The following is a 17167-nucleotide window of genomic DNA, read 5'->3' on the forward strand; positions in this document are numbered from 1 at the left end:
GTCTTTTGCAAATAGCTGCCGCTCCTCCTACCCCACCCCCCACACCAGCTCTCCCTTCTTTCCTCCGAAAGGTGGACCTGTACAGGCCTGAAAGGGGACTTCCGGGTTTTAGGCAGGAAATTCTGGGATCTCAGATAACAGAAGTGTGGCCTGGGGGTAGGAGTAAAACACAGGCTTCCGGAGGGCACACCACGTGACCCAGCGGGCTCCTCGCTCTGTGGGGAGGGCCGCGGCCATTGGGAAGCCGAGACAGGGCTCTCGGTGATGTGGGGCTCAGGACAGAGGCCCCTCTTGGTGTGACCTAGTGGGAGCATTAAATGTTCCTGTTTTTGAAATTACTTTTCTCCTCAAAAGCAACTAAGGCCTGTATTCCTTCTTCTTCATTACCTGCTTACTCACTCATGAGTGCTTCTTAGAGGTTTTTTTCTTGAAATATAATTGCCCGGCAGTATTAATTTCAGATGGAGGGAATAGTGATTCACTCTTTTTATAGATTTTACTCCCCATTTAAAGTTGTTACAAACTAATGCCTTTATTTCCCTCTGCTGTAAGTATATTCTTGTGAAAGTGTTAATGGCTCAGTCATGTCCAACTCTTTACAACCCCATGAATTGTAGCCTACCAGGCTCTTCTGTCCACGGAATCCTCCAGGCAAGAATATTGGAGTGGGTTGCCATTTCCTTTTCAAGGGGATTTTCCCCACCCAGGGGTCGAACCCAGGTCTACTGCATTGCAGGCAGATTCTTTACTGTCTGAGCTGCTTATCTATTTTATACATAATTGTTTAACTTCTTAGAGATTTTGAAACTGTGTAAAGGCAGATAAATTACTGTATCCCTAGGGTGCGGAAGGGAAAAAATCCTGAGGAGTCAGAATCATGATGAAAATAAGCTACCTGGGTATAGAGTAGCCAATAGCACAAGTTGCCAGGATAGCCAGCTAGTCTGAAAGGGTAGAACCAACAGTGAATGTTTGGCAGAATTTGCCTTGGCGTGAAGCAGACTAGCAGAAATCTTACCCATCTTTGCAGGCTTCAGTAAAGCTATTTGGAAATACATAGAAAAGTCTACCTCTAGAGTAAAAAAACGGCCAAGGAACACACAGTTTTGCCAAATGGAACATTAACATACCTTGCAAATTTTCCCTGGCTGCCCAGATGATGTGGTCATGATTACTGATGAATCCTCCCTCCCCAGGAAGGGGTGAACTCTTCCAGCATCCCAGCGAGTGAGGTCTTTGTCTCAGGCTTTGAACACCTTCCTTCTATCCCTAGTCTCTGTGTTGAGGGCTCCTGTGGAGCCTCCCCAGTTTGCTGTCTGGGCCCCCTGGCACCCTCCACATTGTTTCAGTTTCCAGCTATCACAGGATACAGCTTGCCTCCCTCACTGTGGAAAGTTCACTGCTGCTGGATCTGGCGTGTAGTGGTCTCTGGAGTAGTTCTGGGGGCTGCGTTCCCCTGTGCCGAGCCTGGTTCCTCTCTTGGTGATGAACTGTGATGAACTACTTCTCAGCTGCGTGGCCACAAGCCAGGGTCGTACTCAGGGTTGCTCCCAAGGATGCTGCCCGTCGTCGCACTGGCTGTGCTGATGAGTCTCCCGCTTATGCTTCCTGGCCATTACTACTCGTGGTAAACTCGTGGTCTAACAGACACCCGCTGGCTACCTTGACCACACATTTTTCAGCCTGCTTTTGTCTAGGAGCATGCTCATTATTATGACCCCTTGTTAGACCTGGAGGAAACAGTTTCTAAGGTTAAGAGGTCTATCTTCCTAAAAATAACAGATATGCTTTCTCTGCATCCCATTCAGTTTCTGCTTTAGAATGTCCCCTATTTATCTATCTGGCTGACAGTTTTAATTCCTGTGTACATCCAAGGCCATATGCTTTCTACCCCAGAGAACATGTTAAATCACTTAATTTATATTCTCTCCTCCTTGTATGAAACTTTCTGTCTCTCTGACCTTCTCCCCCTTTCCATCTCTCCCTCCTGATCCCTAATTCCCTCCCTTCCTAAACTGATGGTCAGAATATCTGGTCTCAGTATTGCATACTCAATGCTATATATAGGAAATATGGTGGTCTAATACTATATTAGACCACCATATTTCCTATACAATGCTAAACAGATTAATGTGTTTTCAGTAGCTGTAAGATTTAACTCTAAGCTCCTTACCTTGCCAAATTCATAAACTTTTTCTTTGTGAGGCAGTGATACTTAAGTAGGGTTGTGAGGAAAAGGCTCTCTGAGGAAGTGACAGAGAAGGTGATACTTGACATCCTCATATTTGAGAGGAAACCAACCACCTACTAAACCATGACAGTACTCTATAAATTGTTAAGATGTCAGCTCAGTGAATCACAGTCCCTTCCAGTCCCCTGTGCAGCAAGGGAAATTAGAAAGCAGTAACAGTTTTCCTGATTTCTGAAGCCATAAGTTTACGCTGATCTCTGGACCTTCTTGCCAACCTCCATTTTTCCATCTGTATCGTGTCTCTCCTCCTCTTCTCTTTCTGGTTTGGGCTGGCCTCATTTAGGTCCTTGTGGTCTCACTCCCCTCTGGGATTCTGTCTTCCTTATGCCCACCCTCAGTCTTCCCTGCCTCCCTTCCCTTCCTGCTACTTTGACCCACTGCTCACTCCAATTCCCCCTGCAGTTGACTTCCCTTTCTAATAACCCTATACTTTTAAACCGTCCTGCAGGTTTCCCAGGCTGCCTCCATTTTTGGCTAAACCACCTGTCCTTTCCAATATAAGCAACTTTTGATATTCACCTTTAGAAAGAAGAGTATTTCCAGACTAACCTGACTGGAACTGGCCAGTAGAGTGTATAGCACATAGTAAGCTCTCAGTAAATATTTTTTGAATCCTGAGTGAATGAACTGATTGTGCTAATCTTAATCTATCTATAAGATTAAAGTGACTTTTTTCCTTAATATGTGTATATTGTTTCCTCACCCATAAAATGCATATAAAAGCCTTTACCTTCCACTATATAGATATTAAAATCTCTTACTCACAAGATTTTTATTTTAAATCTACCCTGGGATTAACTTTGTCATTAATCCCAGAGACGCCTAGAGGCATTGGCAGTGTCTCAGAGATTATTATTATTATTGGCACATTGTCCCCCACAGTACGTGGTCACAAGCCTGCAGCATTGAGTGTGCAAATATTTATTTACTAATGATCATAACAATCACAGAGATTTCAGTTGTTTGGGTTTTTATTTTTATCATCCTGAGTAATCAGATGTGTGTGCGTGCATGCTAAGTCATCGCTTTAGTCGTGTCTGACTCTTTGTGACCCTATGGACTGTAGCCTGCCAAGCTCTTTTGTCCACGGGTTGGACATGTGGGTTGCCATGCTCTCCTCCAGAGGACCTTCCCAACCCAGGGATCGAACCCCACCCCGCCTCCCCATGCCTCTTATGTCTCCTGCATTGGCAGGTGGGCTCTATACCACTAGCGCCACCTGGGAACCTAAGTCTTCTGCACTGCAGACAGATTCTTCACTGTCTGAGCCACCAGGGAAGCCCAGTAATCAGATACGTTCATTCAAATTAAGCAGAAATTTTCAAGAAAAATATTTATATTGTCATATTTTCAGTTAGGTAGCAACTAAAAATCAGTGTTTATTTTGAAGAAAAATTTTCAAATGTGTCCAGAGTTTGGTTTTAGCCACTTTGCATGGTATTATTGATCACCAGTAGCAGGAATAATTTAGTTTCAAAAAACTTTTCAAGATTTAACAAAAACAAATGGTGTGTTCACTTTTTATAGGTATAGAAGTATGTTTAGATTCATCAGTGCCAACTTGTTTCCAGTATGGGGTCTTAAGTGTTAAGTACTCATGTACAAGAAATAAAACTCTAATTCTGTGTGTCAAATAGAAATAACGTATTGCCCTTTCAGCTTTGAGCATTCTCTATTTATAGTCCTAAAATATTTAAATAATACCAAAAACAGGTAAAGAAAATCCTGTTGTGATTTTTAGCACTTATATTCTCTAGTTCAAGAAATCCTATACAATTTAAACTGTGGTGTTTATTTAGACTAGCATAAGGTTCTGAGCCATATGAACAGGAACAACTTTAAAACAACAGTTCAGTATTTATGATTTTGTATTTGCTGCCCAAGGGATATAACTGTAAGGCGATAGGGCAGTCTTTCAAACAAACATGCTGAGAGTTATGCATCCAAGAGGGCTTGTCCCTTTCAAAGCAGTCACCTAGGGAGGCTACATGTTTGTTCCAGTAATACCCTCATGGCTTAAAATGTTGTGGAATGCCGTTTTTTAAAACTGCCTCTGAACCTGCTAAGAAATAATAAACAGCAAGATGACACATTATTTTGGATATCCTGAATTGTGGTAGAGATGCATTTGACTTTGATGAGTAATCAAAAATCATCTTAGATCAAACACAGTGAAGAAAATGCAGAGTATTTGGGGTGATTGTTTGATGTAAAGACAACAAGATGGCCTTTCTTGAATGATACATAAACTAACTCTTGACATTGATTATCAAAGAAGAATTCCGGAATCTTAAAACTTCGAATAAATGTAGAGGCTCCTAAGGTAGCTACTGTGAAGAACAATACATCTCTAGGTAAAAAATAATAATGTGTGTATGTTTGCAAAATAAGATTAGTTTTATTACTTTGTAGACATACTTTGTAGGTGAAAAAAATACTACTATCATGGAACTTTTTAGAAGCAAACTTCCAAATTTAAGTAGAATTTCTCTCTTACCCTTTCTAAGCTTTTTAAGAAATCTGAATTTCTAATAATAACTTATTCTGAATCTTCAGCATTCAAAAAAGTAATGTTTACCATTTGAAAAGCGGGTGCTATGAGATTTCACTTCACCTTTTTCTGATTAGCTTCGTTACCTCTGCTCTTCAATTTTTTATTCAGTGTATCCATCTTTGTTCACCCTGAGAATCTCAAAGTGAATTTTTTTCACTGTAAAAATATCATTAAGCTTTTGAACCAAGGCAGAAAATAAAGTCTATGCTGAATATTATTAATTGTTCCATATTGTTTTAAGCCCTTTTTTGTTGCATTAGTAACAATCAGATGCTTTTCTTTTTTAATTTGGGACCCTGTATCTTAGTAAATAAAAAGATCAAATTATAAGAAGTCCCAAAGGTTTTGTAAAAATTAATACTTTCAGTGTTGGGACTCCTATTGTTTTTCACTTCTACTAATAAAAACTCAAAACGCAGAGTTCAACAAGTGGCTGGACCACATTTCTGTAATGTAGACTCCTGGTGGACTCTTGGAGTTAACAGGGGTGGAGCTGATGCATCCTGCTTCATCAGAGCATTTCCAAATTTATTCTGCCACATCATCTTGATCCAGGTCAGCCAGGCCCCTATTTCTTCACTGCTGAGTTCAACTAATAAAAAGTAGAGTGGAGCATGAAAGGCAGAGAAAATTGTTATCCTTTTGTGACGAGGCTAAGACAGCTAAATTGTGACACAATTTAAACTGTTCAAATTCGACAGGTTTGATTGGAAAATTAGGTGACCCATGTAGTTAGAGATCAAAATGGTCACGAGTTTACAGTTTTAAAAAGTCATAGTGTGGTGTTTTTACTACAGTCTCTTAGAATATTATTTTATTCCACCTGGTGGTAACTGTTGCACAAATGACTATTGTTTTGCAGTTTGGTGATTTAAATGCTGTGTCTCCTGGAAATCTGGATAAAGGTAAGAACTGAAAATAATGTACATTTTTAAGGACTTTTTTTGAGTAAGAAGTTCTCAGAGGAAAATGTAGTATATGTACATATATAAAGTATATATACACATATATTTCCATTTTGTGGAAATGGCATTGAATCCTTGATGAATGTGACAGTTGTGTCTTTTGAAATGCTTCACTGTTTCTCCAGTTCTATGCTTTCTTTATGTTATGTATATTAAGTGCAAGAATTGAATTTAAATACAGTTTAAACTCTTCTTGACTTTTTGCCTGCAGTTGATTATAAGTAACAAGAAATTCTTTCTGGCCTTTACTGAAGTCCTGGAGAAAAGTGATAAAATTGGGTCAAATATTTTTATTCAAGGCCCACTAGGCAAGAAAAAGATTCCTCAGCCTACCCAAGTCACTAATTCATACTTTTCAGTAGAAAGGGAACTCAGAAATAGCAATGAAGTTTGCTATAAAAGCACAATCAGTATTGGGGGAGTAACATATATACTTCTTGAACTTTCATATTAGTGTTGCCATTCTAATATGACAACCCAATATATAATTCTGAAGAAACTCACAACCTATGATATCAGAGTAAAAGGAGCAGGGCTCAAAGGAAAATGAGGTTGGAATAGAACACACACACAAACACTCCTGAAAAAAAATTCTAACTCAGATTTTATCTTAATGTAAAATTTCTAATAAGTAAGCACTGCAGAAAGTGTACACCTTTGTTAAAACACACACACACAAAGTGAAGACATCTTGAGGTTTAAAGAATTGAGTTCTGGAGTCAAAGTGTACAAAGACTGGGAAGAACTATACCGTTAGACCTTCCAGGACAGAGCCAGTGGGGAAACTGAGGCACGAGGAAGGATGTAGGAAATCTCCACACAAGGTGCTGTGCTGTCCTCTGCGGCATTCTGTAACAGGGTCCTCAGTGTTCAGCTTCCGAACCTTCCTGGTGGTGGAAGACAGTCATGTGCCGGGAAAGTCCTATGTGAATCAATATCATTCCCACATTAAACTCCTGTCACTATTTATCAACCATGTACACCTCAATTCCCATGTTAATATTATGCATAATAGCTCAATAGTAGCAAAACAGGAAAAGTAGAAAATGATAGCCCCTATAAAATAGCTGCAAATATATATTATTTAGGATTAACTGAAGAAACATCAGAAAAGTAAATCAATGATGAGGCCAGTTTGTCATTTCAGAGCAGGAAAAGTAGCTGTTGAAACCCAAGTCCAACATAAGACAACCCTGACGATGCACTGATAAAGCCTCCTAATTCAGATTCAGGGATTTCATCCCGGGGTGCCTGGAGATGTCCTAGGAATGTTGCCTCCGGGCCAGACACTGACTGGCAGCCAGTCTTCTTTGTTGAGTGTTGAACCAAAGTCTTCAATAGTAGCACCTAGTTTTTGTTCTTTTGTTCCAAATTCCCATAACTTCAAGTAGGTTCCTAGGAAATATCTTGAATTTTATAGAAGTCTTTCTATAAAGACTTGAATTTTATCTTTGGTCTTTATAAAAGCTTAAAATGTCTGTGGGAACTAGAGAAAGGGCTTGCTTTTGTGCTCCTGTGTAGCCTGTCCGAAAGAGCCCTGTCGCTCATGAGTGGACCTGAAGCAGAGTGGCCTTGAACACTAGAGTTTGTTCTGCCCTTTGCCCCATTGCCTTTTTCAGGACATCCTACTCTCTCTCCACTTGCCTGCCTTCTTGAAATGATTTTTTTTTCTTTTACTTCTGCCTCTTTTATTATTTTGGCACTATTTTCTAGTCACAGAAAAGTTGGTGGAGATGGAGCCAAGAAGTAGTGTGACTTAACCTCTTCTTCCTGGGTGGCTCTGCTGGTCCCATTCACTCCCGACTGGATGCTTCTTGAGACATAACCACATTAGCATATTCAGAACCTAAGGCTTGAATGTGAAATCTTTTAAGAAGTTTTTGTGGGTTTTTTGACATAAAATGAGAATTTAATTTTTTCCAGATAATGGAAGTAATAGTAGCTCTGTAGAAAGATTTCAAATAATGCAGAGAATTAGAAAGTATAGAAAGTGAAAACTTTGTAGTCAAAAGCCTAAGAGACTTCTGAATTTAAACATTAAGAATTTAGTGAGAGGATCCTTCCAGACCTATTGTTGTTTGTTTATATATATATATACACACACATATATATATGTATATATGTATATAAAACCACCAAGGTATCATGAAAGTCAAAGTGTTAGTTGCTCAGTCGTGTCCAACTCTTTGGGACCCCATGGACTATAGCCCACCAGGTTCCTCTGTCCATGGGGTTCTCCAGGCAAGAACACTGGAGTGGGTAGCCATTCCCTTCTCCAGGGGATCTCCCCAACCCAGGGATCAAACCTGGGTCTCCTGCAATGCAGGCTAATTCTTTACCATCTGAGGCACCAGATCCTCTTATTGAAGCCAATGTCTGTGGAATGTAGTCCTCTCCTGCAGCCCTCCAGACCTTTGGATATGTTCTGACAAACTGCAATGTTATCATCAAGTCCATTTTCCAGAGGCAAAAGGTAACTGGATAAAGTAGGTGAGCCAGGATATCTTGCCTCTTCTAAGAGAACTTCTCTGTATATTGTTGAATGCAGTACAGATATTATTTCTAGTCGATATACCTGATATCAACCTTTTTAATCACCCAGCATTTCCAGAAATGCTCCTGGCAGTCACACACTGTTCAACCTGCACAACCACATATGGAGGCTCTGTTATTCCTCATCATTTCTCTCTGGAGCCATCTTTGCACCAGTTGGTAGGAAAAGGAGAAAAGTCAAGGAGCCCATTTATGTTGAGAGCTATATTAGCAGAACTTCTGCAGGTGTGCCCCCAAAGGGTAAAACTAGCCTCAACACCCCTTAGAAAGAGTCCAACTGACTTTTTCAGTTACTAGTTACACACTCATTGTATGTAACAAGCCATAGAATGTAATGGAGATCTGATTCTGTTAATACAAGTCACCATAAAAAGTAAAAATATCTAAGAGTAAATATAGATTTATTTATAAGTGAGGTTTTGGTGTAATTATATGTGGGTTTTTTGTGGGGGATGGGTAAACAATAAAACATATTGAAGATGAAGTAACAAAGAGTTTTTTTTTTTTTTTTTCTGGCTGCACTTCACAGCTTGTGGGATCTTAGTTCCCCAACCATGGATCAAACCCAGGTCCCAGCAGTGAAAGTGCAGAGTCTTAACCACTGTACCATCAGTGAATTTACAATAAAAAGATTTCTGAAGCAGAAATATATCCCTAGCTGTTTAAAAATTAGCGCTCATGAAGAGGCATTCTCTCCACTCCTCTGAGGAGAATCTTACACAGTAGTAAAGCTGTGTGTAACCATTTTCCCTCTCTGCTGTGCTTTTGAATTTTAATAGCACATGCTGGAAAAAATTAAATAGTATTCCATTATAACAATGTTTTAGTTAATATAGAATGTATTAAAATTTGGAGGTAATAGTGACTACTTAATACACCTAATTTCCAGAAATGAATACCAGCTATTAACAGAGACTATCAGTGTTGCTAGGAAGGAAATTCATTGTGCTTTTTTAATCTGATACTGCGCCTCAGTCTTCATAATTTTTTGTAAGGAAAGTTAAGGATCTAATTAATATTGTGATTGACAACATTCATGTGCACAGAAGGTGTGAACACAGCCCCTGCTTATATACACTGTAGTTATTTTGTGAATCACTTATCTGTATTAACATCAGCACAGATGAAATTTATATCTAGTGTAGGTCTTCAGAGGAAACTGTAATTTTTTCTTTCTTCCTTTTTTGTTAAGTTAGCATTTTTCAGCTCAGTACATTCCCTGCAAACCAGCATAGTGTACCAAACTGCCTACTTTAAAATGACACAAGTTATGCTACTATTTAATGTAAAACTTTAGAAAACTCCAAAGGTCTTCTTAGAAGAACTGTTAAAAGTACGAGCCACAAACAGGTCAAGAATAAAGTACCTTTGCTGTGTTTGAAAGAACAGGGCGCTGACACAGGTAGAATCCATTGAAAGGAAAACCCACAAGCTTTGTCCTCCAAGAAGGGCTAAGGAGTTGCTTTCCTAACATACTGTATTAAAGTGTTTCTAAAGCATGTGTGGATTGCTCTTTTCCAGTTTGTCTTCTAGTACTTGTCTTGGTATTATTTGTTTGTGCAGATGAAGGCAGTGAAGTGGAAAGTGAAATGGATGAGGAATTAGATGACTCTTCAGAACCTCAAGCCAAAAGAGAGAAAACGGAGCTGAACCAGGCGTTTCCGGTGGGTTGCATGCAGCCCGTTCTCGAGAGTGGCGTGCAGCCAAGCCTCCTGAATCCAATTCACAGCGAGCACATCGTCACGAGCACTCAGACTATCAGACAGTGCAGCGCTACAGGAAATACCTACACTGCAGTCTAAAGGATATTAAAGTGTATTTTTCCAGCTAACATTAACCCTGTTGATATTGGGCTTAAGTTGAAATTTTAACAAGCCTGAAGGTCGACTGTTGTCAAATACTATCTGTGCTGAACATTATCTTTTCGGAGTTGTGAAATGGAATGGGTGTATGTATTTTGCCAGGTCTTTTTTTTTAACATAAAATTACTTGCCTCTTAATAATGAGTTTTTTCCCCTTAGTTTTGGGTGTCAAGAAGGATTTTTACAACACTTAATGTCAGTGTTTTTGTTTTCTTATAATTAAAAAGTAATTTACATTTTTGTAGCTTAAAATATTTTATTGTTGATTGTTAGTCTTGGTGTATGATTTCATGTGTAAGTTTTTAATTAGATGCACTTCTGTGAAATATCAAAAGAAATTATTTTCTTTGATTTACACTGGAGGCATGCACATTTGGCAGCAGATGCATCAAATTTGCTTTTGAAAGGTGCTTTTCATTGGACAGAACCACAAGACACTATTTTGATAACATTTTGGAGTACGGAGAGAGAATACAAAGCATTTTTATTATAGTGCTAGAGGGTTGGGAAGGTCATCTATTTTTCTCTAAAGAAAAATTGAGCTGTGCATTTATCAGTTCAGAGTAAATGACAGAATTGCAAGAGATTATGCTAATAAGTACATAATTTGTGTACATAATTATTAAACCATGTTAATGCAAGCTTCCGTTAAACATTGAATTTTAACTGTTATTTGCATACCAATTCCTCTGTTTAAAGACTACTGATTCTGTATTTGGGACCACTGCACAGATGCATTCTGCTGTTGAGTGGGGCTGTTATAGTTAGATACTGAAGCTGAAAAAAATGACTTGACTTCTTTTTTTTTTTTTTTAAGTGTACACGCTACTTATGCTGAGCTGGACATACAGGAAACCATTCCATTTGGATGACTTTCTTTTATTCCAGGTCTTTTTCCTAATAGTAGTTCAATATGCTGCTATTGTAAAAGAAAATTTATAGAATGCAAGGAATGTAGCAACCTGCATATCGTTATTTCCTTCAAAAATATTTCCTGGTTTCTAAAGTACGTGGATTTAAATTTTAAACAGAACCTGAAGGCAGTGTAACTGGCACACCACACTGCTGCTTATCTCCAATTCTGTAGGATTTGGATAGGTGGCTGGGTGGACCAGTGCCATTGAAGAATGTACATCAGGGATCATCGTACCTCGGCTATTACATGGTGCCTTAAAACAGAACTGAAGCTAAGGTTTAGTAAGGCTTATTTTGTTCATGTGAATTCCTTTTCAATCCATTTGACAAGGTGTGCCTGTCGTTTTCAGATTGCCGAAGTGAGGACAGGTAACATGTTCTTCAAAGGAAATTTAGGGAAAGCTAAGCAAAACAGACAAAAATCACTTCCCCTCTTTGAGTGACCATGAATTTATTTTTGTTCCTTGAGCTGAAGATTACTTGATTACAAATCACATTGCTTAAAGATTAAGGATCAGATTGCTGTTGTGGAATAGCAGGCTAGTTTTAATTACCAACTTTGTTACATAAAATCATATATGTTTTAGACCATTCTTATCTAGTTATAATTTAAGAGAATTAACAAAATAAGCAGGTACTTATTGAAGTGCATCTTTTCAGTCTAAATGTTTCTCTGTGTGTCTCGGTGTCTGTGTGCCCATGTGCACAGGGGTGTCCGTGGGCGGGAGCCAGCTACAAAGTCAGAAGGTGAGATCCCAGAGAGGATACACCCATCCCTATTTTAATTTATGTGAAGAGCGAGGTTCTTTTAAGCACTCAAATTATTAACAAAAAGAACAGGCACATCCATTTATTTAAATAGTTCTAAAAAAGCTAATTAGCAAAAATAAATAGTATACAAATACACAGAGCCAAAAAAAAGGGAAAGCACAAAATGATTTACAGATTATTAATGAGGCCTATGTTAAACTCAAGAGGTTTATCTTCTCAGTTTTATTAGGGTGGGGGTGGGGGGTGGGAAGGAGAGGGTGAGCCAATCTAATCTGTTAAATTGAAAATACCAAATGGCTTATTGGGTAGCACTAGTACATTTCAGCTACTGCTACCTGATTGCCTTAGACTACTCAAATAACTAAGATCAATAAAGCTTCTTAAGTTTAAATGATTTAGATATAATTTTTTAATTGATTCAAATTTTGTATCATACAACTCACATATTTGAAAGTCTTCACTAGCATCCTAGCATCACCTTCTTTAAATATCATTTAAATGACCATTCCCCTTTTTCCTCCCCAAAAGGCAATGAATTTGCACTATCACACACACACAAAGGCAAACAAAACACCTTAAAGCTGCAAAGACGTGTATCTACTTCATTGTGCATTAGAAAAGGTTTACAGGTAAAATTAAAATCTAAAAAGGAAAAAATCATTCTTCATTATGACCCTCCTTTCTGAATTTTTTCACTTTCCCATTCATCACCCCCAGAACTATATTATATCTATATTGGACCAAATGTATTTACTGGTTTCATCTTGTTTATTGAATGATTTTAAATATTTATTATCATTGTTTAATGTTGGATATATTTGTATCATGAGAGGAATCTGATAAATAATGGGCAAATTTAGACTGATGAAATTTAGGGATTGGGTACCCTCTAGGATTCAACATTTCTTCCAGTTGTTCATGGTTGGTTCTAAATTAGGACAGATTAGAGAAATCAAATATTATTACATTTCAATGAATATTACAGTATTCTAATGTCTTTTTATGAACACAGGGACATTGATTCTTTGTGACGAGGGTAGGCAGTTCTGACCAATAGATAAAATGACATCTGTGGTCTCTGCTATTTCCAGTTATCTGTAATCCACAGAAGGACACACAGAGCTTAAAACAATTTTGACTTTGAATTGTGAAATATATTAGAAAATAAAAGCATAATTTACACAGTTGAGCAAATTGGAGCAAATGTTGAATTTTTTTTTCATTTTTTTATTCACAAAAACGATTACCTTTTCTAAAATTATGACAGTAACACTCTCAGAGTAGATTTACTGATAAGTGAAAGTACACATTTTAAGGACCTCTTAATATTTCTTGACATTGTAATTAAATACTAGTCATGAAAGTATCTATGTAGACCCAGTGCTAGACTTTTGGTGAGGAAAAATGTGAGGAGGACATGTTGGCTATTTTTAAGTTTCTAAAAAGATATTTGCATGTAATAGTATTGAGTATCATGGGTATAGTTTGACCTTCACATACACTTTGAGAATCATACCCAAAAGATTTGCATTCACAAAGCCAGTGAACAATGGGATGAAATGGCTGAAACGTCTCCTTGGAACACAGGACCCAATTTAAAATTTTTTCTCTGGATATCAAATGGCTGGTCACTTTTTCAGGATTCTCATCCAAACTACGTTTGGACTGACTCTATAAGTCTTACTGCCTTTTCAGAAATCTGCTTTCCTTTTTGTGCGTTTTCTTGTACTGTATAGCACGGTTCATGCACCTCTCTTTAGATGGTGTACTTTAAAAACAAAAGTAAATTTTAGAAAATGATTTTTAACACTGCATACCTAAAATTAGTAGTGTGCATCATTGACTGCCTTTGATTTGTAGTAGACATGTAAAAATGAACATGTTCTTGTAGAATGCTGTCAAAGTCATTCAGGACTGAATATGGTTTCATTACCATAATCATGAACCTTTTTACGTGAACGCACTCTCTAGAAGTGCAAATCACGATGCATTTTCAAATTGAAAAATTCTTCAGATGTATTTGAAATGTCTAAAATAATGCTGTGCTTGAAACATTAGTGTAAAAAAAGTGTAGGTCACTGTGATGTTGGTCCTCCTTGTGTGGACACAAGTAGAAAGTAAAAAACTTTGGCAAGTCACCTTTGTGTACAATTTGAGGCAGTGGTTATATTACAATAAATTGACCTTTGTTATAACCTCCCCTCCTCCAAATTCCTGGTGAGAAAAATAATAGTCATCAAAAAATTAAAGTTACAATTTATGATTTGTATGAATCACAGCAGAACATGGGGGAGAGGGGTTGACATGCAGTGCTACTGAAAATTAGGCTTGTCACTAGATCAGATCAACCTCCATGTGTGTGCTTAGAACAAATCAATTAATGGAATCCTAGTATTTCTGCAAGTTTGGTGATTTTTAAAAACTGGAATAGAAGCATTAATTCAGTGCTTAGTTCTAGTATTAGAAAACCCCTTTAATGTAATGCCTTGTATTAACCCTTTGAGCATTGTAAGATATACAATGGGGGACAAAAGCCTTTCAGATCATTTATTTAGACTTAGACCGGTAAAATATACTCTATATCCAAATGTCTAATTATGCTGTTTTTTTAAAGGGGGGGTAGGAAGATAAAGTGTTTCCATGCTGAACACTTGCATTTTATATACAACTCTTAATTTTCTTCAAGAGGGCTTGATATATTTATTCCCAAATATTCACTGCCATCTAAGGAAGTGTACTGTTTACAGAAAAAAAAAAAAATCAACTTTTCTAGCATCACATCATGACTCTAGAAAAGGAGGACAAATACATGGGCCTGTAGACCTATGTCATTACTGATCTCTGCACATTGAAAGTACCTAGATTGCCTTTAAAAGGTATGATAAAGAAAGGGTTACATTTTTTTTCCCCAAACAGAACAAAAGATCTCGTTTATTTAGCTTTAGAAAGTACAGTTGTAAGAGAAGCCTTAGAAACGAGTGGATAAAGAAAAGCTGAACTATGGGGGCAGGTAAGCTATTTGGAGTTAGATCTCTCATAAAATATTGTTTGGGAATTTCATGTAGGGCATAATTTTATCTATGCTCCAAAACTTTAATACTTTGTCAAAAGAATTATATATAGATAGAATGGCACTTGATTTTAAGCTCATCTGTCAGGAGATGCTATGACTACTGCTTCTGGTATCTGTAAATGCCAGTGTGCTCACACAGTTGCTGACTTTGCTCCGGGGCCTCTCTGCGCGCACTGGGCCCCTCTGTCCCTGCCCAAGGGGACTTGAGAGCCGTCTCATCTGCAGGTGTGCTTGCGCTGCGCTAGCCAGGCGCTCGTAAAGAGTGTAACCTATTCTGATGTCTGGTGAAAGGACATCCATAGCATAGTGCAAGTTTGCCGTAAACGTTGCTTTTTTTAGGCAGTTTAGGAAGTCAAACCATGCAAATGACTCATGTGTTAACATGCAATACTCAAAGGGTTTTAATTTAACTCTCTTCCTTTGAATTCTTCATGATGATTTACTGTAAATGCTTCTAAGTTTGCATGCCTTGATCATTGCTGCTAGTGATTTTATGTGCCAGTAGACCTGAGTTTAGTTTACCAATTTTACTTAAATAGTAAAAGCCACTTACAAAGTGACTGCCTAGGATTTCTTTTTTTTTTTTCTTTTGGTTTGAAGTAATTGGTAATATGTCCTATTTTCAAAGATGTATTTTGTCTCGTATTTGGTTCTGATATTTGATCCTTTCCCCTCCCCGCCACTTCTTTCCTTTGTTTTTTTTAAATGAATTATGATGTTGGGATTGGAAGCCCTGAGTAATGAAATCTTTGGTAAGGATTGTTTTTATGTAGCTCAGTAATGAGGACAAGTCTTTATTAGAGGGATTATGATTCTGGGGAGGAAAAGAAAAAGTGAAAACTCCCATTGACTGTTGATAACCAAGTAAATTTTTCCTTCAATGAATTAATACTTTTGAACAAATAATTGCCTTGTTTTAACCTGTTAAACACAATTTTAAATGACCCAGTAACGGAGGTATTGAATTTTATTCATTTAAAAAGCATCTTTTGTACCAAAGCAAATTTTTTCTCATCTCCATCATCAATTGGGACCTATGGTGGTGACCAATGCGTTGGTTACAGAAACTATAAGTGAGTGCCTTGAGAAAACTTGGAAATTTGTGCCTGGGGTGGTAAACTTTTAATTAGGTTAATTGTAGTGCTTACCAATCAGTAATTCTACTATCACTCAGGGCTTTCGTACCTTCTAGGTAAAACTTATTTCATTGTGTTTTTTTAAAATATTGTATTTTTTTTTAAGTGCCATCATTTAAATTTCACTTAGTAAGTGGCAGATTACATTATTCAGTCCCACAAGCACAGAAACATAGTAACACTAGGAGATATTTGAACATTTATTTTACAATCGACTGAATATATTATGTAAATGAGGTAAGCAACTTTTGTAGAGATTGTATGTGTGAGATAATGTAATGTTCTTTTCCAGTTTTGGACTACAGTTGAATAAACTTTTTAATTATTTAAAAACATCTTTACCGAATAACATGTGATGGTTTTTTGTATAATGTATTTGATTTTGTAAATACGTATTTCCTGATGTGATTTTTGTGAGAAATGCTAAATCTTTTAGTATATCATGTCCTCTCAAAATTGGCAGGAGCTAAATAATAGTTTGTGGGCGATTTGTATTGTGTACTGTACAATAACTGGGGAACTTTTATAATTATAAAAATATATATTAACTTTTAGTGTGTTGTTTAAAACAAATGACTGGAACATACTAAAGATATTAGTAGGATTTTTCTGAATATTTCAGACTTGAACTCAGGCTAGCTTCCTTGTGTTTTTCAAAACAAAATGGTGTCTTGTCTTTTAAAATCAATAAATTTGTTTCCTTGTTACAAATACATTTGAAATGGCTTGATTCCCTCCCCCCACACGCACCTCCTATCATTGCCAGGAAGCATATATTACACTGCCTCATCTAGGGTGTCTATCATTCACTAGCTTAGAAACAAAATTAAGTTGTTTTCCTTTTTTGTGTCAAATGGAATTGGCAATATTTACACATGAACAGCACAAAAAGAGAAAACAAAATTATAAGCCCAGCAGGGTACAAATCTTACCCTCAAAGAAAATTAGTGATTGAGTGCTGTTTAATTTCAAAAGCTGTCAACATTCCCATTGTAAATCCAGATTTTTGGATGTTCATAATGTGTTTGTTTGGTGTCACTTCACATTGATATTTGGCACCCTTGAGTTTCTTGCTTAGATTGCAACA

General features: G+C 37.4%; 1 protein-coding gene across 7 annotated transcripts in view; it reads left to right on the forward strand.

Annotated features, from left to right (window-relative positions):
- Positions 1-16793, forward strand: part of RFX3 (regulatory factor X3) — a 311370-nt gene extending 294577 nt beyond the window's left edge. For all 7 annotated transcript variants that reach the window (XM_043890994.1, XM_043890996.1, XM_043890995.1 and 4 more), the window contains 2 exons: positions 5668-5710; positions 9887-16793. In XM_043890994.1, the coding sequence (XP_043746929.1) occupies positions 5668-5710; positions 9887-10125 (282 nt within the window). In that variant the 3' untranslated portion in view covers positions 10126-16793. The remainder of the gene's footprint in view (positions 1-5667; positions 5711-9886) is intronic.
- Positions 16794-17167: the final 374 nt, after the last annotated feature.

The sequence above is a fragment of the Cervus elaphus genome, chromosome 29 (assembly GCF_910594005.1).
Source record: "Cervus elaphus chromosome 29, mCerEla1.1, whole genome shotgun sequence".
Lineage (NCBI taxonomy): Eukaryota > Metazoa > Chordata > Mammalia > Artiodactyla > Cervidae > Cervus > Cervus elaphus.